Source organism: Mytilus edulis, chromosome 5 (genome assembly GCF_963676685.1).
Source record: "Mytilus edulis chromosome 5, xbMytEdul2.2, whole genome shotgun sequence".
NCBI lineage: Eukaryota > Metazoa > Mollusca > Bivalvia > Mytilida > Mytilidae > Mytilus > Mytilus edulis.
Genome location: NC_092348.1, coordinates 14,270,900 through 14,296,125, shown reverse-complemented (window position 1 = coordinate 14,296,125; position 25,226 = coordinate 14,270,900). Strand labels below are relative to the sequence as shown.

General features: G+C 33.0%; 1 protein-coding gene across 7 annotated transcripts in view; it reads right to left on the bottom strand.

Moving 5' to 3' along the window:
* LOC139523028 (adenylate cyclase type 2-like) overlaps positions 1–25,226 on the bottom strand; it is a 116,152-nt gene that overhangs the window by 30,401 nt on the left and 60,525 nt on the right. For all 7 annotated transcript variants that reach the window (XM_071316770.1, XM_071316773.1, XM_071316771.1 and 4 more), the window contains 4 exons: positions 24,910–25,059; positions 11,946–12,073; positions 11,089–11,200; positions 4,488–4,615 (listed from right to left, as the gene is read on the bottom strand). In XM_071316770.1, coding sequence (XP_071172871.1) covers positions 4,488–4,615; positions 11,089–11,200; positions 11,946–12,073; positions 24,910–25,059 — 518 coding nt within the window. The remainder of the gene's footprint in view (positions 1–4,487; positions 4,616–11,088; positions 11,201–11,945; positions 12,074–24,909; positions 25,060–25,226) is intronic.

Genomic DNA, 25,226 nt, shown 5'->3' with positions numbered 1-25,226 from the left:
GGATATAATTTTTTTCAAACTTCATAGTAAAAGTGGTATAGTTTTAGCCATAAAAGGAGCTCCTAGGGGAAATTGTATTGTTGATATTTACAGAAATGCAACCTATACATGTCATATCTGATAAAAAGATATTCAATTGATAGACATTATCATTTTCAATATATATCATAGTATTAAATGCCACGGCATTGTTTTTTAAATGTAACATACAAATGTGCTAGTGAGTTCCAAGGTTAAATATTGTGCATGTTCAGTTTTACAAATGCCTTCTGTTCTATTTCAGGGAATCCAGAGTAACAAAGGTAAACCTATGACAAATTCTATTACATACAAGTTGACTGAGTACATTGTATTATAGTAAACAATCTCAGCAAGACTTATACCCGTAATGTTGAACAGTTATCTGGACCAAGACTTACAACACATCTGTAGGGGGATTGGTATCAAATTAAGCCAATTAAACAAGTGTAACTGTGAGCTTCTGCTCACTAATGATATCCTCGCCAAAAATATTGTGGTAAACAGGAATTTGTTGACTGATGAATCTAAAATCACATCACAGGGTATAGCTCAGTCAGGTTACTAGTTCGTAAAAATTATCTCCCCATTATGCCAGTCAATTTTCACAATTGTAACCACACTTTTTTTTAAAGTGGTGGTATAAAAAAAGTTTTGGCCTGGAATATGACAGAAACAGACATGATAGAATCAATTTATCCACTTTATGTGTTTTCTGTTAAATTGATGACATTCATTTTTTTTTTGTTACATTTTTTACATTTTCAAAAAAAAAGACTAGTTGCCAATCAACTCTTTCTGAACATTATAATTCAATTAATCAAAACACTTTACATGGTAACTGCTGCACCAAAATCATTTAAAATTATAATTTTCAATACAGTTTCTTCAAATTTTTGCTATTATAGTAATTGACAGTTCGTTTTATTCAGAGAGAAAAAGTGTGAAACGCAGTTTTATTATTAAAAAAAACATGACATGGAATCTATTCTACATCTATCATTACAAGACTCTCAGACTGATGCCCTGACAGGACTGGTTCCCATAGATGTAATAAAACAGCAACAAAATACCAATTTACTCCTGGGTCACCACTGACAATAACCAATTGTACAATAACAATCTCTGGCCATTTCATAACGAGTTGTCTAGTGAGCTCAATAAAAATAACTGAGAGCTTTTTAAGTGTGATATGATTGAGTTTAATCCTCATAAAACAAGCTAATACTAGATTTTAGCTGTAAACAACATTGAATATATGATAATTCTCAATTAAATTATTCATAGCAGTTTTCAATTGTGTTTGTAAAACAACATTGAATATAGGATAATTCTCAATTAAAGGAACTATTTTGTATAAATAGATTATTAATACACAATACGTTTTTGTGCAATGCTGGTACATATAATTTTAATTGGGAATCCCTGTCTGCTATTTGGTCCAATCAGCTTGGGGGTTTCCCAGTTGCTGCTGCATGTGAAATCTCGTTTACTAATTGCTTTTCGAGATTATCCTAATTAACCAATCAAAATTAACACTGCATTTGAATTAACCAATCAGCGCTTAATTAACAGGGCTTTTGTTTTAGGCACAAGCACATAATTATTCTGAAAGCAACGCTTGCTTGGAGCAGACATTCTAATTTTCTGGGAAATTATTTATTCCCACCCTCCGCTCCCTAGAGGAGACAATTCTGCTTTTATACAATATGTAGATTTTATATCTCTAAATAACAATGTTTGTTTGCTGATGTTTGATTCTAGATTACAACTTGTAATAAAGATAATAAAGAGGCAGTACAATTAGAAGCAGAGAACAAAAAGAACATACCAATTTGTACATAAAAACATTTTAAAACTACTATTTATACTTCCATAAATTTGATACAATGTCTATGTTTTGTTGACTTTAATATAAAAGTAAATTGGCACAAGAACAATAGTGTTGCTCCTTTATCTTACTTACTTCCTGTTTTTTTTATATTGTTGCTTCATTTTAACACACCAAACCAATATCCTTCCTCACAAAATAGTTACATATAACTTTGTTTTTCATTGAAATATGAATGACAGTACAATTTTATTTTCAATTTACCGGATGTTTATCAAAATTTCACTTTACTAAACTAACAAAACTTAGAGGAAATAAAATTATAATTATCTTACATGGCATGTATAATAGCAACTGGCTTTGAATATATTTAGTCAATATAATATTTCACATTGTGATTTTTATACATATCTATTGTTTTTTAGTACTCTATTTTTTAACTTAATAATTTCCCACAATTGATTTATAACCCATTATCACACAAAAACACTTCTCTGATTGGTTTCTGTGTAATTTATGATGACACGTACTTTATTAAATATTATTTTGTTTACAAATGATTAGTGTCATCTTTTAATTAATCAATTCATAAACAATACTGACATGGTGACAGTTCATTATTTTTTACAAAAAACTTGTCAATAAATGTGCTGTTCTAGGAAAATAACAATTTAATGGAGGAGGGGGGAAACCCATTGTTGAAAATGTTTCTGATTTGATAAGAAAGTGTTGATACAACAATTATGGTGATGAAACAGTTGAGTAAAAAACAATAAACCAGAGGCTCCCAGGAGTCTGATATCATGCATTTGCGTAATTTGCAATTAATGTAGTAAAAAAATAAAATAAAATTGAAGACTCCGAAAAAGTATATGATAAAATGTGAATGAAAAAAATTATCGCAAAATGTAAGTCAAAGATCATTGGAAAATTGATAACCAAATTTCTGACTTGTTATTTATTAGCTAAACATTAGGGAAAGCTGTGCTCTCACTCATCAAAGTTTGGTTGTATTATGTTGAGTTCACACATAATTCGAATTTGATTGGCATTAACTAATTCAAATTAGTTTAATTTGCATTCAAAACGTTTTACGTCCTAACCTCAATTCTAATTCGAATTACAATGTGCGTCAAATTCGCTTTACTGTCCAAACGACGTTAACTTTTACTTTGTATTGACAAAAGCATACTTCTAATGCCAATTAGATAATGCGAATTAGCCAATTCGAATTCGATTCGATTTAAAAAAGAGGAGTGTGTGAATGCAAATAGCAAATTCGATTCGCATTCGAATCAAATTAAATTTGAATTAAACATAGGTGTGAATGATGCATAAATTTGTTCAAGACAACTACAGAACCAAGTATTGGAATAGCTCACCTGGCCCATTTAAAGTGTTATTTTTTTTTGATAACCATTTCAAACAGGCTGCTTTTATTTGCTTCCTTATGGTAAAAAAGAAAGAATGCAGTGTTTTTTTTTTATCTTAAATTACCAGATCCATAATTTTTAGCTGTTGGAATTTAGGTAAGGAATATTGAATCTTATAAAAAGAATTTGTGGTGCAAAAAATATGATTTACTCTACGAAAAAAATTGACACCAAGTAAACATTAAGAAAATAAACTGCCAATCAATTTCTTAGATTTTAATACAGATAAATTTCACCTTTAAATAAATACAATTGAAATACCTCTTTATTAAAAAAACTTTTCAAAAACAAAAGTAGCTATTTGACTGTCCAACATCTTTTTTTAAAATTTGTTATTAATAACACATTATATACTTCATGAGGCCTGATAAAGTTTTAACTTGATCAATATATAATTGTCAAACCGTCATTTGATCACTTGTGAAATATTCACATGTTTATGGATATGAAACTTATACCTAAAATATGTCTTTCATACTTCAGACAGATAAGATTTATATCTTTTCGTCATGTCATGTTTAGGTAAAAATATAACAAAAGTAATAAATATGGTAAAATTAATTATTTACAAAATATCCTCTGAATTTATGATGAATTGAAGAATAATGGTTTCACCTAGTTATTTTGCTATTCCTAAAAAAACCACTTTAACATTATAAATTCATTAACAAGGTATAATACATCATTGTCTAATAGGTCATCCTTTATTGTGTAAAAGTACTACTGAATATTTTATATGTTATACTAAATTGTGTTGTTTGATGCAGCAATGATTTCGGATAATTAATCAGTACATTTTTACTAGGAATCTATCACTGAATCCTATAAAAAATTGCATGATTGTTATAATTCTCAAATGAAATATGGAATCTATACAAAAACATAAATTGAAAAATAAAATAATATTAATAATTTAAGACCTATATAAAGCTTACTTTATAAAATGTATGGTATACAAAATTGTAAAGGAGAACTTGTGTAGGGTTCAACTAGTTTCAAATTACCATTAAAATCAAAACAGAATAGCACAGGATGAAGTTAGTTAAAACAAAGTTTGTTTACTGTAAGATAGCCATTTCATCTTATTGGCCTAACTGGATGGCATCAACCATTTTCATTCCTTCTTCAGACAGTTACCTGAACTTGACCTGAGTAAGGTGTATGCAGGTGTGCACATGCAGGCCAAAACACATATATAAACTTACCTTATAGCATCTATCATCTTTAGTCCCATATTAACACAGTTGTCAGCATGATTTTCATTAGGTGTAGGTAAACCAGACACACAATAATAACAATCTCCTAAAATCTTAATTCGCATACAATGATTTTTCTGAAAAAAAGAAAAGATTAGTGTGGATTCATTTGTCGGCTGCCAATTTTCTTGGGTTTTGTGGATAATACAGTTGAACAACAAATTTAAATATTCAACGAATTACAAATTTTATATAGGCTAGTTTTGTATGCAGAGATTGGCAAAACCACATAATCAAATATCCACGAAAGTGCAAGTGTTCCACAAACCACGAAAATTGATACCCACGAAAATAAATGAATCGACAGTACTTTTTCTTTTGTGTTGTTGAGTTGCTGTCTCATTTATTTATATCCCACATCTCCTTTATTCATATATATTGTAGGGAGATGTAGCCTGTATTAAAGACAGTGTAGGGAGATGTAGCCTGTATTAAAGACAGTGTAGGGAGATGTAGTCTGTATTAAAGACAGTGTAGGGAGATGTAGCCTGTATTAAAGACAGTGTAGGGAGATGTAGTCTGTATTAAAGACAGTGTAGGGAGATGTAGCCTGTATTGAAGACAGTGTAGGGAGATGTAGCCTGTATTTAAGACAGTGTAGGGAGATGTAGCCTGTATTAAAGACAGTGTAGGGAGATGTAGCCTGTATTAAAGACAGTGTAGGGAGATGTATAGCCTGTATTGAAGACAGTGAAGGGAGATGTAGCCTGTATTAAAGACAGTGTAGGGAGATGTAGCCTGTATTGAAGACATTGTGGGGAGATGTATACTGTATTAAAGACAGTGTAGGGAGATGTAGTCTGTATTAAAGACAGTGTAGGGAGATGTAGCCTGTATTGAAGACAGTGTAGGGAGATGTAGCCTGTATTTAAGACAGTGTAGGGAGATGTATACTGTATTAAAGACAGTGTAGGGAGATGTAGTCTGTATTAAAGACAGTGTAGGGAGATGTAGCCTGTATTGAAGACAGTGTAGGGAGATGTAGCCTGTATTTAAGACAGTGTAGGGAGATGTATACTGTATTAAAGACAGTGTAGGGAGATGTAGCCTGTATTGAAGACAGTGTAGGGAGATGTAGCCTGTATTAAAGACAGTGCAGAGAGATGTAGCCTGTATTAAAGACAGTGTAGGGAGATGTAGCCTGTATTAAAGACAGTGTAGAAAGATGTAGCCTGTATTAAAGACAGTGTAGGGAGATGTAGCCTGTATTGAAGACAGTGTAGGGAGATGTAGCCTGTATTAAAGACAGTGTAGGGTGATGTAGCCTGTATTAAAGACAGTGTAGAGAGATGTATACTGTATTAAAGACAGTGTAGGGAGTTGTATACTGTATTGAAGACAGTGTAGGGAGATGTAGCCTGTATTGAAGACAGTCAGTGAAGGTAGATGTAGCCTGTATTAAAGACAGTGTAGGGAGATGTATAGCCTGTATTAAAGACATTGTAAGGAGATGTAGCCTGTATTAAAGACAGTGTAGGGAGATGTAGCCTGTATTAAAGACAGTGTAGGGAGATGTAGCCTGTATTAAAGACATTGTAAGGAGATGTAGCCTGTATTAAAGACAGTGTAGGGAGATTTAGCCTGTATTAAAGACAGTGTAGGGAGATGTAGCCTGTATTGAAGACAGTGTGGAGAGATGTTTACTGTATTAAAGACAGTGTAGGGAGATGTAGCCTGTATTAAAGACAGTGTAGGGAGATGTAGCCTGTATTAAAGACAGTGTAGGGAGATGTAGCCTGTATTAAAGACAGTGTAGGGAGATGTAGCCTGTATTAAAGACAGTGTAGGGAGATGTAGCCTGTATTAAAGACATTGTAGGGAGATGTAGCCTGTATTAAAGACAGTGTAGGGAGATGTAGCCTGTATTAAAGACAGTGTAGGGAGATGTAGTCTGTATTAAAGACAGTGTAGGGAGATGTAGCCTGTATTAAAGACAGTGTAGGGAGATGTAGCCTGTATTGAAGACAGTGTAGGGAGATGTAGCCTGTATTTAAGACAGTGTAGGGAGATGTATACTGTATTAAAGACAGTGTAGGGAGATGTAGTCTGTATTAAAGACAGTGTAGGGAGATGTAGCCTGTATTGAAGACAGTGTAGGGAGATGTAGCCTGTATTTAAGACAGTGTAGGGAGATGTATACTGTATTAAAGACAGTGTAGGGAGATGTAGCCTGTATTAAAGACAGTGTAGGGAGATGTATAGCCTGTATTGAAGACAGTGAAGGGAGATGTAGCCTGTATTAAAGACAGTGTAGGGAGATGTAGCCTGTATTGAAGACAGTGTAGGGAGATGTAGCCTGTATTGAAGACATTGTAGGGAGATGTAGTCTGTATTAAAGACAGTGTAGGGAGATGTAGTCTGTATTAAAGACAGTGTAGGGAGATGTAGTCTGTATTGAAGACAGTGTAGGGAGATGTAGCCTGTATTGAAGACAGTGTAGGGAGATGTAGCCTGTATTAAAGACAGTGTAGGGAGATGTAGCCTGTATTAAAGACAGTGTAGGGAGATGTAGTCTGTATTAAAGACAGTGTAGGGAGATGTAGCCTGTATTAAAGACAGTGTAGGGAGATGTAGTCTGTATTAAAGACAGTGTAGGGAGATGTAGCCTGTATTGAAGACAGTGTAGGGAGATGTAGCCTGTATTTAAGACAGTGTAGGGAGATGTATACTGTATTAAAGACAGTGTAGGGAGATGTAGCCTGTATTGAAGACAGTGTAGGGAGATGTAGCCTGTATTAAAGACAGTGCAGAGAGATGTAGCCTGTATTAAAGACAGTGTAGGGAGATGTAGCCTGTATTAAAGACAGTGTAGAAAGATGTAGCCTGTATTAAAGACAGTGTAGGGAGATGTAGCCTGTATTGAAGACAGTGTAGGGAGATGTAGCCTGTATTAAAGACAGTGTAGGGTGATGTAGCCTGTATTAAAGACAGTGTAGAGAGATGTATACTGTATTAAAGACAGTGTAGGGAGTTGTATACTGTATTGAAGACAGTGTAGGGAGATGTAGCCTGTATTGAAGACAGTCAGTGAAGGTAGATGTAGCCTGTATTAAAGACAGTGTAGGGAGATGTATAGCCTGTATTAAAGACATTGTAAGGAGATGTAGCCTGTATTAAAGACAGTGTAGGGAGATGTAGCCTGTATTAAAGACAGTGTAGGGAGATGTAGCCTGTATTAAAGACATTGTAAGGAGATGTAGCCTGTATTAAAGACAGTGTAGGGAGATGTAGCCTGTATTAAAGACAGTGTAGGGAGATGTAGCCTGTATTAAAGACATTGTAGGGAGATGTAGCCTGTATTAAAGACAGTGTAAGGAGATGTAGCCTGTATTAAAGACAGTGTAGGGAGATGTAGCCTGTAGTAAAGACGGTGTAGGGAGATGTAGCCTGCATTAAAGACAGTGTAGAGAGATGTAGCCTGTATTAAAGACAGTGTAGGGAGATGTAGCCTGTATTGAAGACATTGTAGGGAGATGTATACTGTATTAAAGACAGTGTATGGAGATGTAGCCTGTATTAAAGACAGTGTAGGGAGATGTAGCCTGTATTAAAGACAGTGTAGGGAGATGTAGCCTGTATTGAAGACAGTGTGGAGAGATGTTTACTGTATTAAAGACAGTATAGGGAGATGTAGCCTGTATTAAAGACAGTGTAGGGAGATGTAGCCTGTATTGAAGACAGTGTAGGGAGATGTAGTCTGTATTAAAGACAGTGTAGGGAGATTTAGCCTGTATTAAAGACAGTGTAGGGAGATGTAGCCTGTATTGAAGACAGTGTGGAGAGATGTTTACTGTATTAAAGACAGTGTAGGGAGATGTAGCCTGTATTAAAGACATTGTAGGGAGATGTAGCCTGTATTGAAGACAGTGTAGGGAGATGTAGTCTGTATTAAAGACAGTGTAGGGAGATGTAGCCTGTATTAAAGACAGTGTAGGGAGATGTAGCCTGTATTGAAGACAGTGTAGGGAGATGAAGTCTGTATTAAAGACATTGTAGGGAGATGTAGCCTGTATTGAAGACAGTGTAGGGAGATGTAGCCTGTATTAAAGACAGTGTAGGGAGATGTAGCCTGTATTAAAGACAGTGTAGAGAGATGTATACTGTATTAAAGACAGTGTAGGGAGATGTATACTGTATTGAAGACATTGTAGGGAGATGTAGCCTGTATTGAAGACAGTCAGTAAAGGTAGATGTAGCCTGTATTTAAGACAATGTAGGGAGATGTATTGCCTGTATTAAAGACATTGTAAGGAGATGTAGCCTGTATTAAAGACAGTGTGGGGAGATGTAGCCTGTATTAAAGACAGTGTAGAGAGATGTAGCCTGTATTAAAAACAGTGTAGAGAGATGTAGCCTGTATTAAAGACAGTGTAGGGAGATGTAGCCTGTATTGAAGACATTGTGGGGAGATGTATACTGTATTAAAGACAGTGCAGGGAGATCTAGCCTGTATTAAAGACAGTGTAGGGAGATGTAGCCTGTATGAAAGACATTGTAGGGAGATGTATACTGTATTGAAGACAGTGTAGGGAGATATAGCCTGTTTCAAAGACAGTGTAGGGAGATGTAGTCTGTATTAAAGACAGTGTAGGGAGATGTAGCCTGTATTAAAGACAGTGTCGGGAGATGTATAGCCTGTATTAAAGACAGTGTAGGGAGATGTAGCCTGTATTAAAGACAGTGTAGGGAGATGTAGCCTGTATTAAAGACAGTGTAGGGAGATGTATAGCCTGTATTAAAGACAGTGTAGGGAGATGTAGCCTGTATTAAAGACAGTGTAGGGAGATGTAGCCTGTATTGAAGACAGTGAAGGGAGATGTAGTCTGTATTAAAGACAGTGTAGGGAGATGTAGCCTGTATTGAAGACAGTGTAGGGAGATGTAGCCTGTATTGAAGACAGTGTAGGGAGATGTAGCCTGTATTGAAGACAGTGTAGGGAGATGTAGTCTGTATTAAAGACAGTGTAGGGAGATGTAGCCTGTATTAAAGACATTGTAGGGAGATATATACTGTATTAAAGACAGTGTAGGGAGATGTAGCCTGTATTAAAGACAGTGTAGGGAGATGTATAGCCTGTATTAAAGACAGTGTAGGGAGATGTAGCCTGTATTAAAGACAGTGTAGGGAGATGTAGCCTGTATTGAAGACAGTGAAGGGAGATGTAGTCTGTATTAAAGACAGTGTAGGGAGATAAAGCCTGTATTAAAGACAGTGTAGGGAGATGTAGCCTGTATTAAAGACATTGTAGGGAGATATATACTGTATTAAAGACAGTGTAGGGAGATGTAGCCTGTATTGAAGACAGTGTAGGGAGATGTAGCCTGTATTGAAGACAGTGTAGGGAGATGTAGCCTGTATTGAAGACAGTCAGTGTAGGGAGATGTAGCCTGTATTGAAGACAGTGTAGGGAGATGTATACTGTATTAAAGACAGTGTAGGGAGATGTAGCCTGTATTGAAGACAGTGTAGGGAGATGTAGCCTGTATTAAAGACATTGTAGGGAGATGTATACTGTATTAAAGACAGTGTAGGGAGATGTAGCCTGTATTAAAGACAGTGTAGAGAGATGTATACTGTATTAAAGACAGTGTAGGGAGATGTAGCCTGTATTGAAGACAGTGTAGGGAGATGTAGCCTGTATTGAAGACAGTGTAGGGAGATGTAGCCTGTATTGAAGACAGTCAGTGTAGGGAGATGTAGCCTGTATTGAAGACAGTGTAGGGAGATGTAGCCTGTATAGAAGACAGTGTAGGGAGATGTAGCCTGTATTAAAGACAGTGTAGAGAGATGTATACTGTATTAAAGACAGTGTAGGGAGACGTAGCCTTTATTGAAGACAGTGTAGGGAGATGTAGCCTGTATTAAAGACATTGTAGGGAGATGTATACTGTATTAAAGACAGTGTAGGGAGATATAGCCTGTATTAAAGACAGTGTAGAGAGATGTATACTGTATTAAAGACAGTGTAGGGAGATGTAGCCTGTATTGAAGACAGTGTAGGGAGATGTAGCCTGTATTGAAGACAGTGTAGGGAGATGTAGCCTGTTTTGAAGACAGTATAGGGAGATGTAGCCTGTATTTAAGACAGTGTAGGGAGATGTAGCCTGTATTGAAGACAGTGTAGGGAGATGTAGCCTGTATTGAAGACAGTCAGTGAAGGGAGATGTAGCCTGTATTAAAGACAGTGTAGGGAGATGTAGCCTGTATTAAAGACAGTGTAGGGTGATGTAGCCTTTATTAAAGACAGTGTAGGGAGATGTAGCCTGTATTTAAGACAGTAACTGGCGAATTATTTGTATGTTGGGGAAATTCAAAGTTTACATCAATCATTCTTGTATATAAAACAAGGTGGAAGAGACAGTTTTATTTTTGAAAGGGGTAAGTGTTTCCAGCTAAACCTGAAACAAGCAAAGAGGACAGATAAAATGTAATAGGATCTAAAGATAATGTGCACTATAACAAAAAAATATAAAATGTGAATAGACAGAAAAATCTATTCCTCTAGACTATATCATATTCAAATGACAAAATATCAAGTATGTTAAAATACCTTTGCAAGCTGGTCAAATCTTCCGAACAGTTCATTCAACATTTTGACAAGTTCTGAAGCAGTGCATTCTGCTGCAAGTGGGGTAAAGTTGACAATATCTGCATACAAAATACTGAAATATACACAAGAACAAATTGACTATGATTGATGGAGAATATATTATGTTGATTTGTAATTGTTTAATTTTGTAAGAACAGAAGTCAGGATATAAGATGAAAAGTAAATTTGAAATAAATGTACAAAAAATAAATAAACATGCACTTAATTTGCAAGGTATACAGTAAATAGAGAATATCACATGGCTATTTCATGATCACACCCCTATATACCTGAAACACCTGATTATCTCTTTCCATGACATGACGTCATAAATATTAGGAATTTTTATACCTTTGACTTATGTCATATCAATATCATCACAGATGGCTGATACAGTGCGATTTCTATTGATTGTAATTTACACATGTATTAAATACTAAGTATATAATAAATCCGTGATAATAATCTAATTAATGCCTTTCTATTGTCTAATAGTTCCTCTGATTACAGCTTTCCATCATACTGTAATAATGGTCCATGGTGAACTTTATATATACTCTAACATAGAATACCGTATAAAAATGTATCAGAATACTTTTTGAACTTTTGCATGCAGCATAGATTTAAAACTTGGTGTCATATATGTTGTTTTTGGTATATCTCCAGATAGGTATCTGATACAATTATATATTATGTTTTTAAATGACCGCCCTCCATTATTTTATAGAATACAATCCTTTATTACAGGTATCTGATATGATTAAATATGTTTTTAATTGACTGACCTCTATTATAAAAGAATATAATCTGTTTATTACCTGACATCTGAATGTTGTTGAACGTAGAGATCATAGAATGAATCTGTAGGTGACACCATCTTCTGGGTGATATCTTCCTTCATTTCTTCAACAATATCACCGGGTATACAACTGTTTAACAACTCTTCCTGCAAAAAAAAAACCCCAAAAAACTCCACATTATTTTAGGCCAATATACCATAATTTTTAAAGAACGAAATTATTTTTTGGTCCTTTCATATATTATATGTTATGGTAAAGACAGAAGTTGAAGAATTTTATTAAAGTTATATAAGTTACTTTTAAATATACATTTTTATACGACCGCAAAAATTTTAATTTTTCGTCGTATATTGCTATCACGTTGGCGTTGTCGTCCTGCGTCTTCGTCCTGCGTCGTCGTCGTCCGAATACTTTTAGTTTTCGCACTCTAACTTTAGTAAAAGTGAATAGAAATCTATGAAATTTTAACACAAGGTTTATAACCACAAAAGAAAGGTTGGGATTGATTTTGGGAGTTTTGGTCCCAAAATTTTAGGAATTAGGGGCCAAAAAGGGCCCAAATAAGCATTTTCTTGGTTTTCGCACTATAACTTTAGTTCAAGTAAATAGAAATCTATGAAATTTTTACACAAGGTTTATGACAACAAAAGGAAGGTTGGGATTGATTTTGGGAGTTTTAGTTCAAACAGTTTAGGAATTAGGGGCCAAAAAAGGGCCCAAATAAGCATTATTCTTGGTTTTCACACAATAACTTTAGTATAAGTAAATAGAAATCAATAAAATTTAAACACAAGGTTTATGACCACAAAAGGAAGGTTGGGATTGATTTTGGGAGTTGAGGTCTGAACAGTTTAGGAATTAGGGGCCAAAAAGGGGCCCAAGTAAGTATTATTCTTGGTTTTCGCACCATAACTTTAGTATAAGTAAATAAAAATCTTTGAAATTTAAACACAAGGTTTATGACCATAAAAGGAAGGTTGGGTTTGATTTTGGGAGTTTTGGTCCCAACAGGTTTTTAGGAATAAGGGGCCCAAAGGGTCCAAAATTAAACTTTGTTTGATTTCATCAAAAATTGAATAATTGGGGTTCTTTGATATGCCGGATCTAACTGTGTATGTAGATTCTTAATTTTTGGTCCCATTTTCCAATTGGTCTACATTAAGGTCCAAAGGGTCCAAAATTAAACTTAGTTTGATTTTTAACAAAAATTGAATCCTTGGGGTTCTTTGATATGCTGAATCTAAAAATGTACTTAGATTTTTGATTATTGGCCCAGTTTTCAAGTTGGTCCAAATCGGGGTCAAAAATTAAACTTTGTTTGATTTCATCAAAAATTGAATAATTGGGGTTCTTTGATATGCCAAATCTAACTGTGTATGTAGATTCTTAATGTTTAGTCCCGTTTTCAAATTGGTCTACATTAAATACCAAAGGGTCCAAAATTAAACTAAGTTTGATTTTAATAAAAATTGAATTCTTTGGCTTTTTTGATATGCTGAATTTAATCATGTACTTAGATTTTTGATTATGCGGGGCCCAGTTTTCAAGTTGGTTCAAATCAGGATCCAAAATTATTATATTAAGTATTGTGCAATAGCAAGAAATTTTCAATTGCACAGTATTCAGCAATAGCAAGAAATCTTCAATTGCACAGTATTGTGCAATAGCAAAAATTTTTCAATTGCACAGTATTGTGCAATAGCAAGAAATCTTCAATTGCACAGTATTGTGCAATAGCAAATATTTTCAATTGCACAGTATTGCGCAATAGCAAGAAATATCTAATTGCACAATATTGTGCAATAGCAAGAAATTTTCAATTGATTGGAGTTATCTTTCTTTGTCCAGAATAGTAGTTGAATCAACTTAAATCATTGTTTTATACAATGCACAATGTATATTCACTTTTACTACCAACTGATAAATTAAAACGATCTTTACCATTCAGTGATAACAAGCACTTTTTGTTACATTTTAATATTTTATGATGTATTTAAATGAGTAGTTATTGTTGCAAACTCCATTAGAAATTTGAATTGAGATCAGTTTTGAAAAAAGGGAAAGGGGGATGTGAAAAAAAAATGGTGGGGGGGGGGGGGGGTTAATTTTTCTCATTTCAAGTTTCATAAATAAAAAGAAAATTTCTTCAAACATTTTTTTGAGAGGATTAATATTCAACAGCATAGTGATTGCTCAAAGACAAATAAAATATTTTAAGTTCATTAGACCACATTCATTCTGTGTCCAAAACCTATGCTGTGTCAACTATTTAATCACAATCCAAATTTAGAGCTGAATCCAGCTTGAATGTTGTGTCCATACTTGCCCCAACCGTTCAGGGTTCAACCTATGCGGTCGTATAAAGCTGCGCCCTGCGGTGCATCTGGTTATAAATTATGTTCTCATCACATTACTGATTGAAACTATATATCTTCAACACCTGTGTATTTTTGAAGATTTATGTTGACCTTTAGATGTCTTTTTGTTATTTGAGTCATTGGTTTATTGTCTCATCAGAATACACCTAACATCCCCTATACCTACATCTGAAATAAATAAGCTAAAGTTTATGCTTGATAAACTTTATAATGATACTAGGTTTTTTTATTATGTTTGTTTGTATACAGAATTTATTGTATAATTTTGGAATCCATAAAAACTCCTTCTTTATCAAATTGTTCTAGTAAATTAATTGTAACTGAGAAAGGCTCTTTGAAGCCTGACAATAATGATCAATTCAACACTATCACATCTTTCTGTGATCTTTACCTAATTGCTGTTGGTGAATATTTCATGTTATGCTTTGGTATACAATATATAACTAAAACACATGTCTCACTCTCTTTCTATTTCAAGCCCAAGTTCAGACAATTATGTTATGACTGTATGCTAATGAGGTTATCTATTACAGTCGGACAACCGGAATAGATAACCTCATTAGCATACAGTCAGTAGGGAATTATAGTAACCCATTTATGATTATCCACATTATTTAACATAATAATACAATTTTAAAAGATGGTTTTTAGATGGGAAGTATTTAAGTCATGCAAATCATAGTGTCTTATGACTATAGATATATATGAAGATGTGGTATGGGTGCCAATGAGACAACTCTCAAGTCACAATTTATAAAAGTAAACCATTATGATTATACATGTGTCCAATATTCCAAATATAATTCTACACCTATATATAAAAAAAGTTTGGCCCATACAAAATTATTTGCCTTACAAAATGATAATTTGATATCAGTCACTAAATGCCATGTAAGATATTTATATACATTTATTTCTATTTGGCCTAAAAATATGCATTGCTTTAATCACATATTAAATTGTTTAGCCTAATAGTACATCATTTAAAGGATCATAATTTATAGTGGTTATACTAAATAATTTTCAAATCATATTTTCCATGCAATCCCTGCATTAAATCGGTGAAGAATAATCAATCTAACGGACAAGAATGTCCTTCATCATGCATCAAATAGAATTTAATAATTAATCAAAACACACTAAACTTTCAAATTCATCCATTTTTTTTAACAGGAAATTTATAAAATGATATTTTACTTTTAGAGATATGGTTTTCAACAGTTTTTATAGTATTATATACAAACATAATGAAATATTTCAAAAAATTTAGTCATATTCAATATGTGCAATTTATTTACTGTGAAAGTATATAAGTTTCTTTTGCATCAGAGTATACTTTTAATTCAAATATTTTGTATCTAGAACTTCAATGATGACAACAGCAGCAACAACAAAGGACACAGACACAAAAAAAAAACAATCTCAACAATATATCTCAACCATTGATATCAGCTTAATTTAACCTTTGACCTTGAAAGACACAAATCATTGTATTGTAATGCATTTACTTTTCTACATTGGCTAGAGGTATAGGGGAAGGGTTGAGATCTCATAAACATGTTTAACCCTGCCACATTTTTGCGCCTGTCCCAAGTCAGGAGCCTCTGGCCTTTGTTAGTCTTGCATTATTTTTAATTTTAGTTTCTTGTGTATAATTTGGAGTTTAGTATAAAGGCATTCATTATCACTGAACTAGTATATATTTTTATAGGGGCCAGCTGAAGGACGCCTCCGGATGCAGGAATGTCTCACTACATTGAAGACCTAATGGTGACCTTCTGCTGTTGTTTGTTCTATGGTTGGGTTGTTGTCTCTTTGACACAATACCCATGTCCATTCTCAATTTTATATCTTAGGACATTTATATATTTATTTAGAATGGTAGTTGTAGACTGTGAAAATTCTTATCTGAATAATCCTCAGTCATTAAACAAAGTTTGAAAAAGGCAGACACAAAATTAAGTCTCTAGAACCAGTAACCTCAGCTTTATCTTTGGCCCTGACCTTGAAACACAAGAGTTATCCTCTATGGTTAAATTGAATTTAAACTTATCAAATGCAAGAGTTTGTCCTCAACCCATGGTTTGAAATTGATGATCTTTGACCTCTATAACCTTGAAATTCAACCGGAATGTTTTGCTTCATAGGAAGCTTGAAAAAAAGGTATTTAAGCATGAGGACTGCATCATGTTGAAAAGGTTTTGATTAGTGCATAGATTATGGTTATGATTATGCAGTCAAGCATAATAAACAGCTGCGTCATGAGCACATGATACGCCGAACGTCTTGTGTGGAAGTTTTATGCAATAATCATAAACAGTTTCTGAGAAAGTTTTAAGCAATAACCAGTTATTGTTTTTAAGACACAGGGGGACATGTGAACCCCACCCTAGTTTTTTTTTACAAAAAACTAAATATCACTAAAATAAAATTTTGAATCAAACCAAAAAGTATACAGATTTTCAGATTCATATAACAAAGAAGTGTGTAAAGTTTCAAGCAATAATCATAAATTGGTTTTGAGATACGGCGCAACATGTAAAAAAAAATCCCCTTTTTTACAAAATACTCAATAACTCAAAAATAAAATTTCGAGTCATCACCAAAAAATATACAGATCTTTAGATTAATATAACAAAGAAGTGTGTAAAGTTTTAAGCAATAATCATAAATCATTTTTGAGATACGGCACGACATGTAAAAACCCCCTCCCCCTTTTTTACAAAATACTCAATAACTCAAAAATGAAATTTTGAATCATCACCAAAAAGTATACAGATCTTTAGATTAATATAACAAAGAAGTGTGTAAAGTTTTAAGCAATAATCATAAATCGATTTTTGGTACAGCCCGACATGTAAAAAAAAAATCCCTCCTTTTTTTTTACAAAATACTCAATAACTCAAAAATGAAATTTTGAATCATCACCAAAAAGTATGCAGATATTAAGATTATTATAACTAAGAAGTGTGTAAAGTTTTAAGCAATAATCAAGAATTTTTTTTGAGATACGGTGCGACATGTGAAAAAAAAAAACCCCTTGTTTTAGTTACAAAGAGCCGTAACTTAAAATTTTAAAAGTTTAAATCTTATTTTCACCATAAAGTATACAGATCATTTGACCATCATAAGAAACAACTGTATTAAGTTTCATGAAATTTGGATAAGTAGTTCTCAAGTTATGGTGCGACATGTTTACACCGGACAGACAGACGGACAGACGGACGGACACCGGACATTTGTATACCATAATACGTCCCGTCAAAATTTTGACGGACATATAAAACGTAAGCATAATGATCTTTGACCTCTGACCTTGAAAGTCATTAGGGTTACCCCCTTCAAGGAAATTTATTAAAAGATTGACTAATACTGTTTATCTTTTATCATTATGGAAATGTTTTGAATCTTGACCATTTATCTCTGATTTAAAACATAATAGGGGTCACTGTCTTAATTGTCATGGTAATTGTAGAATGTTAGATGTTTGCGGAATGCAGACAGACAGCAACATTTTCATTGATGCACATATCTATTTATATGATCCCTTTCACATCTTTGCTTAAGCCAACATGACAATATATTGATCCCAATTTTTAGTGAAGATAATATCTTTATTTTTGCTGACATGTGGAAAACCAAATAACTTTTTGACCAATTTTATATTTTCATGACAAATAATTCGTTCTGTCATGAAACTGAACTGGATGTCAAGGGTTGGCAATGGCAGACATTTGCTACCACCTTATCTATTAAAAAAGGGAAAAAAACTGACATTTTCACTGCACGATTTTACCTGTTATTAAAATAAGATCATATTAAATAAATTAACTTTCTTATAAGAGTTCAAAATAGATATCATTAATTTTTGAAGCACCTGGGTCTAGGCATAACATTTTCAATTTTGACAAAGGTACTAAAATTTCTGCAATTACTGACATTACAACAAAATTTTCTTGTCCTGAAGGTTTATATATTTCAACAAGAATTAATTTCATCTTAATCTAAATAAATCATTCTGGTATAGTGATTTGATATCTACAGGGCATTAGGAATTCATACTGCAGTTAATATACCATATACTATACAATTTCATTTATGAAATGGTTAGTAGCCAGAAACCCATGAGATACTCTGAGCCTTCAAGTGCAGTAATAATCAGTAGCTTACTTTATAGGTATTAAGTTCATGCACTTGAAACTATCAATAATTCTAAGGATCAGTTTAATTTTTTAGTGCAAGTTAATTATATTAAAGCATCGAGATCTTGAATTTTTGTTAGAATTTTTGTATCTTTCATAACATCAATATAATAAAACTCTGAGTAATAAAACCATTATTTAGAATATAAAGTGTTACCTAACTCGGAAAACACTGTATTTATTTACTCACAAACAAAACCACCAATAGCTGTGGAACAAAATAATTTAAAAAAAATCAGATATCCAATCACTATATATATGTTCCAGGATAACACATGAATGGTTTTGACTTTAAAGATAGTGATTGGATATTAGGGACTTAAATCTTAATATAAATAAAGATTTTGTCCCACTGCCATTGGTGGTTTTGTTCTTGTTGTCTATGTCTCCAAATCTACCGTTTTTTCACTTAAGCATCATCATAGCCATTTACTCCATTTAACCTGCACTGCACTTAAGCAAAGAGACTTTACCGGCTTACTACTTTTCTTTCATGGAGTTGGGGAGGATGATTTTGAAATTAAAATATAGCATCAAGGAAAGAAAATAAATTTGCCAAAGACAGAATAAAAATAATATTCTGCAAAGAAAATACAGGAAGAGGTTGTGTACAACAGTCAAAATAAATATTTATAAGGTGAAGCATGCATAGCAATTTAAAATTCACACCTATTTTCCTAATCTGATTATTTGACATTATCATATCATTAAAATTCAAAGAGCTTGATGACATATTTCATGACCCTGGCAGATTAACATATAGATACAGGAAGCATATAACAATTGTTGTATTAATAACCTTTATATTATAAATACATGTATGGCTGGCTTCCAACCATATGAAATTAACATGTACATATAACATTAAATACATGAATATATAAGACAAATTTCGTCTGTAATTAAATCAAAAAAATTACGTAACAACATATCTTATACTTAAACTTTAAGAACTAGTATATTAACTGGTATAAAAAAAATTCTTAATGGACATCAATATTGGCATAATTTTACATGATAAGATATAAACAAGTATGACCGAATGACAATTTAAAAACATTCAAACTTCTAAAATATTAACAGGCCGAAAATGACCACAACTTCATTCTAAAACATACCAACATTGTCAAAAGTCATTATCATGCATGATTCTATTCTCTGCACTCACAATATAGAATTAGTTTTCATCCCAGAGAAGCAAATGATTGTTTATACTTTGATATTATAGTATTATTTTAAATCCAAGATCAGCAAATAATTGTTCGTACAATGCCAATTTCACATTGACTTTGATTTTATGAGTAGAACAAATCAGGTTTTTTTTTATTTCTTTCACAATGTGGAATGGTTATACATGTACTTAAAAGTTGATAAATAAATTGGTTTGTTAATTAGCTCCAGAATTGTCAATTAAAATTGATTCAAAATAAAGTATGGCAAATCTACAAAATATTTTAAATTAACATCCAGTAACAGAAAACCCTTTTCTGTGGTGAATTACTAAATTGCACATATATATATATTATATAAAAATATGTACAAAACAATTTTCTATATAGTTAAACTCAAAATCACCCGTCTAAAGAAAATTGTGAATGAATTAGACTTTGACTTGTTTGCCATCAATACTAAGTTCTTCAAATAACAAAAAAACCAGAAAATAAGACAATAGAAAACAACTGGCCTTAAGATTTTGAAGATGCAAGGTAATAATAGATTTTAAGATTTCATCTTTCATCTTTTTAATTTTTAAATGTAAATTTCCCCCAAACTTTTTTTTCATACAAAAAAAATATGGCATCACTCCCTGAATAGATTACTGATTATTCATAGACAAAGCCTCATGGTAAATTGCATAAGATGTAATTTATTTATAAATGAAAAAAATATTTTGAGGCTCAAAGGAGTCTTTATTATCCGCCTATAAAACTTCTATGCATAACTCTGACACAATATAGCAAACACAATTATAGGAACAATCAAAGGGTATATTATAACTTTTAAAAATAGGTTTAGTAGAATCAGAGACACTACATATATGTGTCTCTGGTAGAATTAAAGACTACTGTTTGTGTTAAACATTTCTTATTATATCATTGCTATGTTAAGTTACCCTAGCAGCCAATATTCATAGTTCTTATAGTCATAAACCACAATCTAAAAAGGATTGTAAATGTATTAGCCCACAAAAGTTTGGTAAGAACTAGCAGCTTACAGGATTGTTACAAACATAAGTCTTTTAATGGATGTTTTTTATCAAGTTTTTACATATATATATGTAGTTAGTAGCTGTGGTTTAGATAACTGCTGATCAGAAATACTACCATTCATATATATAGAGATTCATTGTATATCATTTAGTAAAAGACTAGTAAACATTGAGGCCTCTTTTGCAATTTTGTCGTGGATTTTTGTTGTTGTTTATTTGTATATTCTTTCAATACTAATGGCAGTCATATATCATGGTGTTTGGAGCCACTAAACAAGACAAAAATGGGGAATCATAATGTATAAGTCCCCTATAATTGTTTTTCAAACAATTATTTTTGAAGATAAGTAATGGTCAAAGTTTGGTTAATCTTCTTTCTTAATCCAAAGCTGTGGGCTAGTTGTTTGATACAGGTTAAAGGGTCATGTACCATTATGTATAAATATATGCATCATCTACCTTAATGTGGTAATTTATTAACAATAATAATAGTAAATGCTCACGTTAAATCTTAAATACATACCCAGTAGTTATATTTAAACAACCAATCGACACACAGTATTTGAAACTTTGCCCTTACATATTGTATGCATTTGTCGTCCATAATTTGCATTCGTTGACAATAGAGTTTTTAAAATGCATTACTTTTATTCAGGTCACTGACAGTAAATTGAAGAAAAAAAATGTCACGGAATGAATTCAATAATTAATGAAACTGAAATATCACTAAAGTATCAGGACAAATCTATTATGTCATTTTAAGAGGATTACTTCCCTTTTATCTTACTTTTTTCATTAAACAAGTTTTATTTATGATTGATTATTGAACCTTTTTATACTAAGTAATGTTAATAAGTGAACTCTGGTATTTATCGTTGGTTTTATTAATAGAGATTTATGTTTCTTCTTACTTCTTGAGAATATAGATCACTTGGTTCTTATTATAGCCAAGAGAGTCAGGACAATTGTCCTTAATCTTATAATAAGTTGTACTGCTTTAAGCTGGGGTCACACATTCACGGTTTTTACTGCCATCCTTGACAGGACCATTACCGATTAAAAGGAGTAGCTAGGTTCAGTAAGACCCCTTTTTGGCCCAAAAATATAGCAGTTTTAGAAAATTGTGAACATTTAATCGTTAAGATATTTATTGAAAAGTAGAATGCTTCTGCTACATAAATGTGGGCTGTTTTTGACAATACAATGCACATATATCGGGTACTAGCATCCTTAAGTCATGCTAAATTACTAAATCTTCACAATTTTAGCATTTAAGTTAAATTGTAGACGGTTTCCGTCTTAAATGAAAGTGGACGCATTCGTAATCATTCATAATATTGAAATATAAGTTGTATTTGGTGATAATACATAATATATATAAAGGTTAAGGATGAACACGGATGTGGCCACTTTCATTTTTGACAAAAACCATCTGAAAAATGATGATTTTTGGCATATTTGATAGATTTTTCATATTTAAGCTTGAATCAGAGCATTTTAATGACTTAATCAGTTAAAATCTTTCACATAAACTAATTGAGTCAATTGAAATAGACACTTAAGTGTTTAAAAAGTGTATGGAATCTTTCGTTCGATGAACTTGAAATCGGCCCTTACCGGACCTACTCCTTTGTCAAAAGTCTGATCAAGATCCTGTAAATCATGGATGGAAATTCAAAAAAATCACGGCAACAATCAGGTATTGTTCAGGAAGCGCTGATATTCAACCGTTTCCAAGCGAATTTGTCCCGATAATCCCGTTCTCAATCCGATTCTAATCTGATTTGTATCTTTCGCATGGTAAATTTGACTGAGTTTGTCACGACTGCATCCCAATTCTACTGAAAGGAATCCGACAGAGTTCAGACAGTGAACCGACGCTGACGGAAGTTATCCATTAGAAAACTGTCGGCACATTCGGGACAATCAGGTACTGTCGGAAGATAATCCTATCATGGTCTGCACTATCGCATTGCAAATGGCTTTGTCTGGTCTCAGTCATATTGCTTTCTGTAATTGTTGGGACTCTGACGTTGGTATCATTGACAAATTTCGTATTAATAAAGGGACTGTTCTGGCAAAGATGGTTCGCAACTGTCGGGGTGCTTCGCCAAACTATCAGGACCATTCCCAACCCGTAGGAATCTGTTACGAACTTAAACAACTGCTTTAGACAGTGATAGGACATTCCGGATAATTGAGGATAGTAATCCGATTTTTTCATTTTTCGTGTCTTATATCGCTGTCTGGTCTCTAACGGGAGCAACAATCAGCAATGTGTGAACGCCGCATTACCTGAATGAAATACTTTATTTTACATCAATTCAATAAGATAACATTTATATTTTCATCATATGAAATAAAGGAAATGGGCAGGTCTTATTTGTTCAAAGGGGTCAGCTGTTTGTGGTCAGTGTGGTCTGTTGTACTGTCTGATATGTCTTATGGTGACATCTTGTCTGTCTGTCTGTCTGTCTGTCTGTCTGTCATCTGCCTGTAATCTGTTTGTATAGTTGTTATAATTATAAAGTCCTATTCAGACATTGAATGAAGAGATTTGTAAGAAGGCTTTTAAGTTGTGAGTGCAATTCATTTTATAACTTCAAAGACTTATGAAGTTAGTTATCAACAAGAGGCTGTCACAACGACAGCAAACCGGATTTATTAATATTTATTTGTGTCCTGGCAATATCACAAGAACCATTACTGATGAATGGTGAAAGTGAAAATCGTCAATACAAATTTGACCTCCATTTTGTCATCAGTATCAACATCTTAAAATTTGAAAAGCTTAGATTGAATGGTTCATGAGTAAATGCAACAACGTGAATGGAAACGCCATTTCACAATCTTTCAAGAACCATAACTCCTGAACGGTAAAAGTCAAAATCGTCATTATTGAACTTGACCTCTAATTTGCCATCAGTAACAACATATAAAAATTTCAAAAGCTTTGGTTGAATGGTTCATGAGAAAATGCACGGACACGACTGGAAACACCATTTTTCAATCTTTCAAGAACCATAACTCCTGAATGGTAAAAGTCAAAATCGTCATTATTGAACTTGACCTCTATTTTGTCATCAGTAACAACATATTAAAATTTGGGAAGCTTTGGTAAAACAGTTCATGCGTAAATGCACGAACACGACTGGAAACTCCATTTTTCAATCTTTCAAGAACCATAACTCCTGAACGGTAAAAGTCAAAATCGCCATTATTGGACTTGATCTCCATTTTGTCATCAGTAACAACATATTAAAATTTGGAAAGCTTAGGTAGAACAGTTCATGCGTAAATGCAGGGACACGACTGGAAACTCCATTTTTCAATCTTTCAAGAACCATAACTCCTGAACGGTAAAAGTCAAAATCGCCATTATTGACCTTCATTTAGTTGTCAGTAACAACATATTAAAATTTTAAAAGCTTTGGTTGAACGGTTCATGAGTTAATGCACGGACAACATTTGATTCCCGCCCGCCCGCCCGCCCGCCCGCCGTACATCCCCAAATCAATAACCGACATTTTTGTCACAAAAATCCGGTTAAAAATCATGGAAGAGAACAGTTTTATTCAAAATTATCTTGATCTTGGTTTAAGGTGTGTGCTTTTAAGTTGAACATTCAAGGTCAAAAATTATTAGGATGAAGAACAGCAATACAGGGGGGTTCCCAACCCAGGAGACCAGGGGGGGTTACAACTATATGTCCCCATTCAAATGCATTTATCATCAAAAAAAAAGGGGGGTTCCAACCCCTGAAACCCTCCACTGGATCTGCTGCTTGCAATACAATCACTATTCACTTGATACATTTCTTACTGATTCTTTGAATTTTTATTTCATTCTCCTCCACCCAAAACTTTTCTCAATTTTAGTAATTATTCAGATATAAATCCAATATTTTTTAAATGAATACAGTTACACTTTCTTTTAGTAATTACATGTGGTTGCTTTCTCTCTATTTCTTCATTGGTTTTAGGTGCGTGCTTTTAAAAGTTCAATTTTCAAGGTTGTGAAATTATAAGGATGCATGAAGAACAGCAATATAATGACAATTTACTTGATATATTTCCTAGTGATTCTTTGAACTTTTATCTCATTCTCATTCAGCCAAAACTTTTCACAATTTTAGAAAGCACACGTCAATTAAATTTTTTTAATTGAATACACTTTTATTTCAGTTAAATTACCTGTTGTTTCTTTTCTCTCTCTAATTTCTTCATTGATTGTATAGAGTTTCTAGCCTCCAGGAATGTCCTTCTGTGTGTCAGATCAGTTAAATATTTATGATACATCCCGATCATATTAGCACATAAGAGTATTACAAAATTTGACATAAGCTGAAAGAGAAAATAATAATACTATAAAGAATATATCAAAAAAGTATCAGTTAATTAATAATTCTTATGTAAAGGATTTAGAATATTTGACTTTGATGTTTAAATTTTATCATTTGCAGGCCTTGGAAATTTCTATTACAACTGCATTTAGTAACATAAAAAACAAA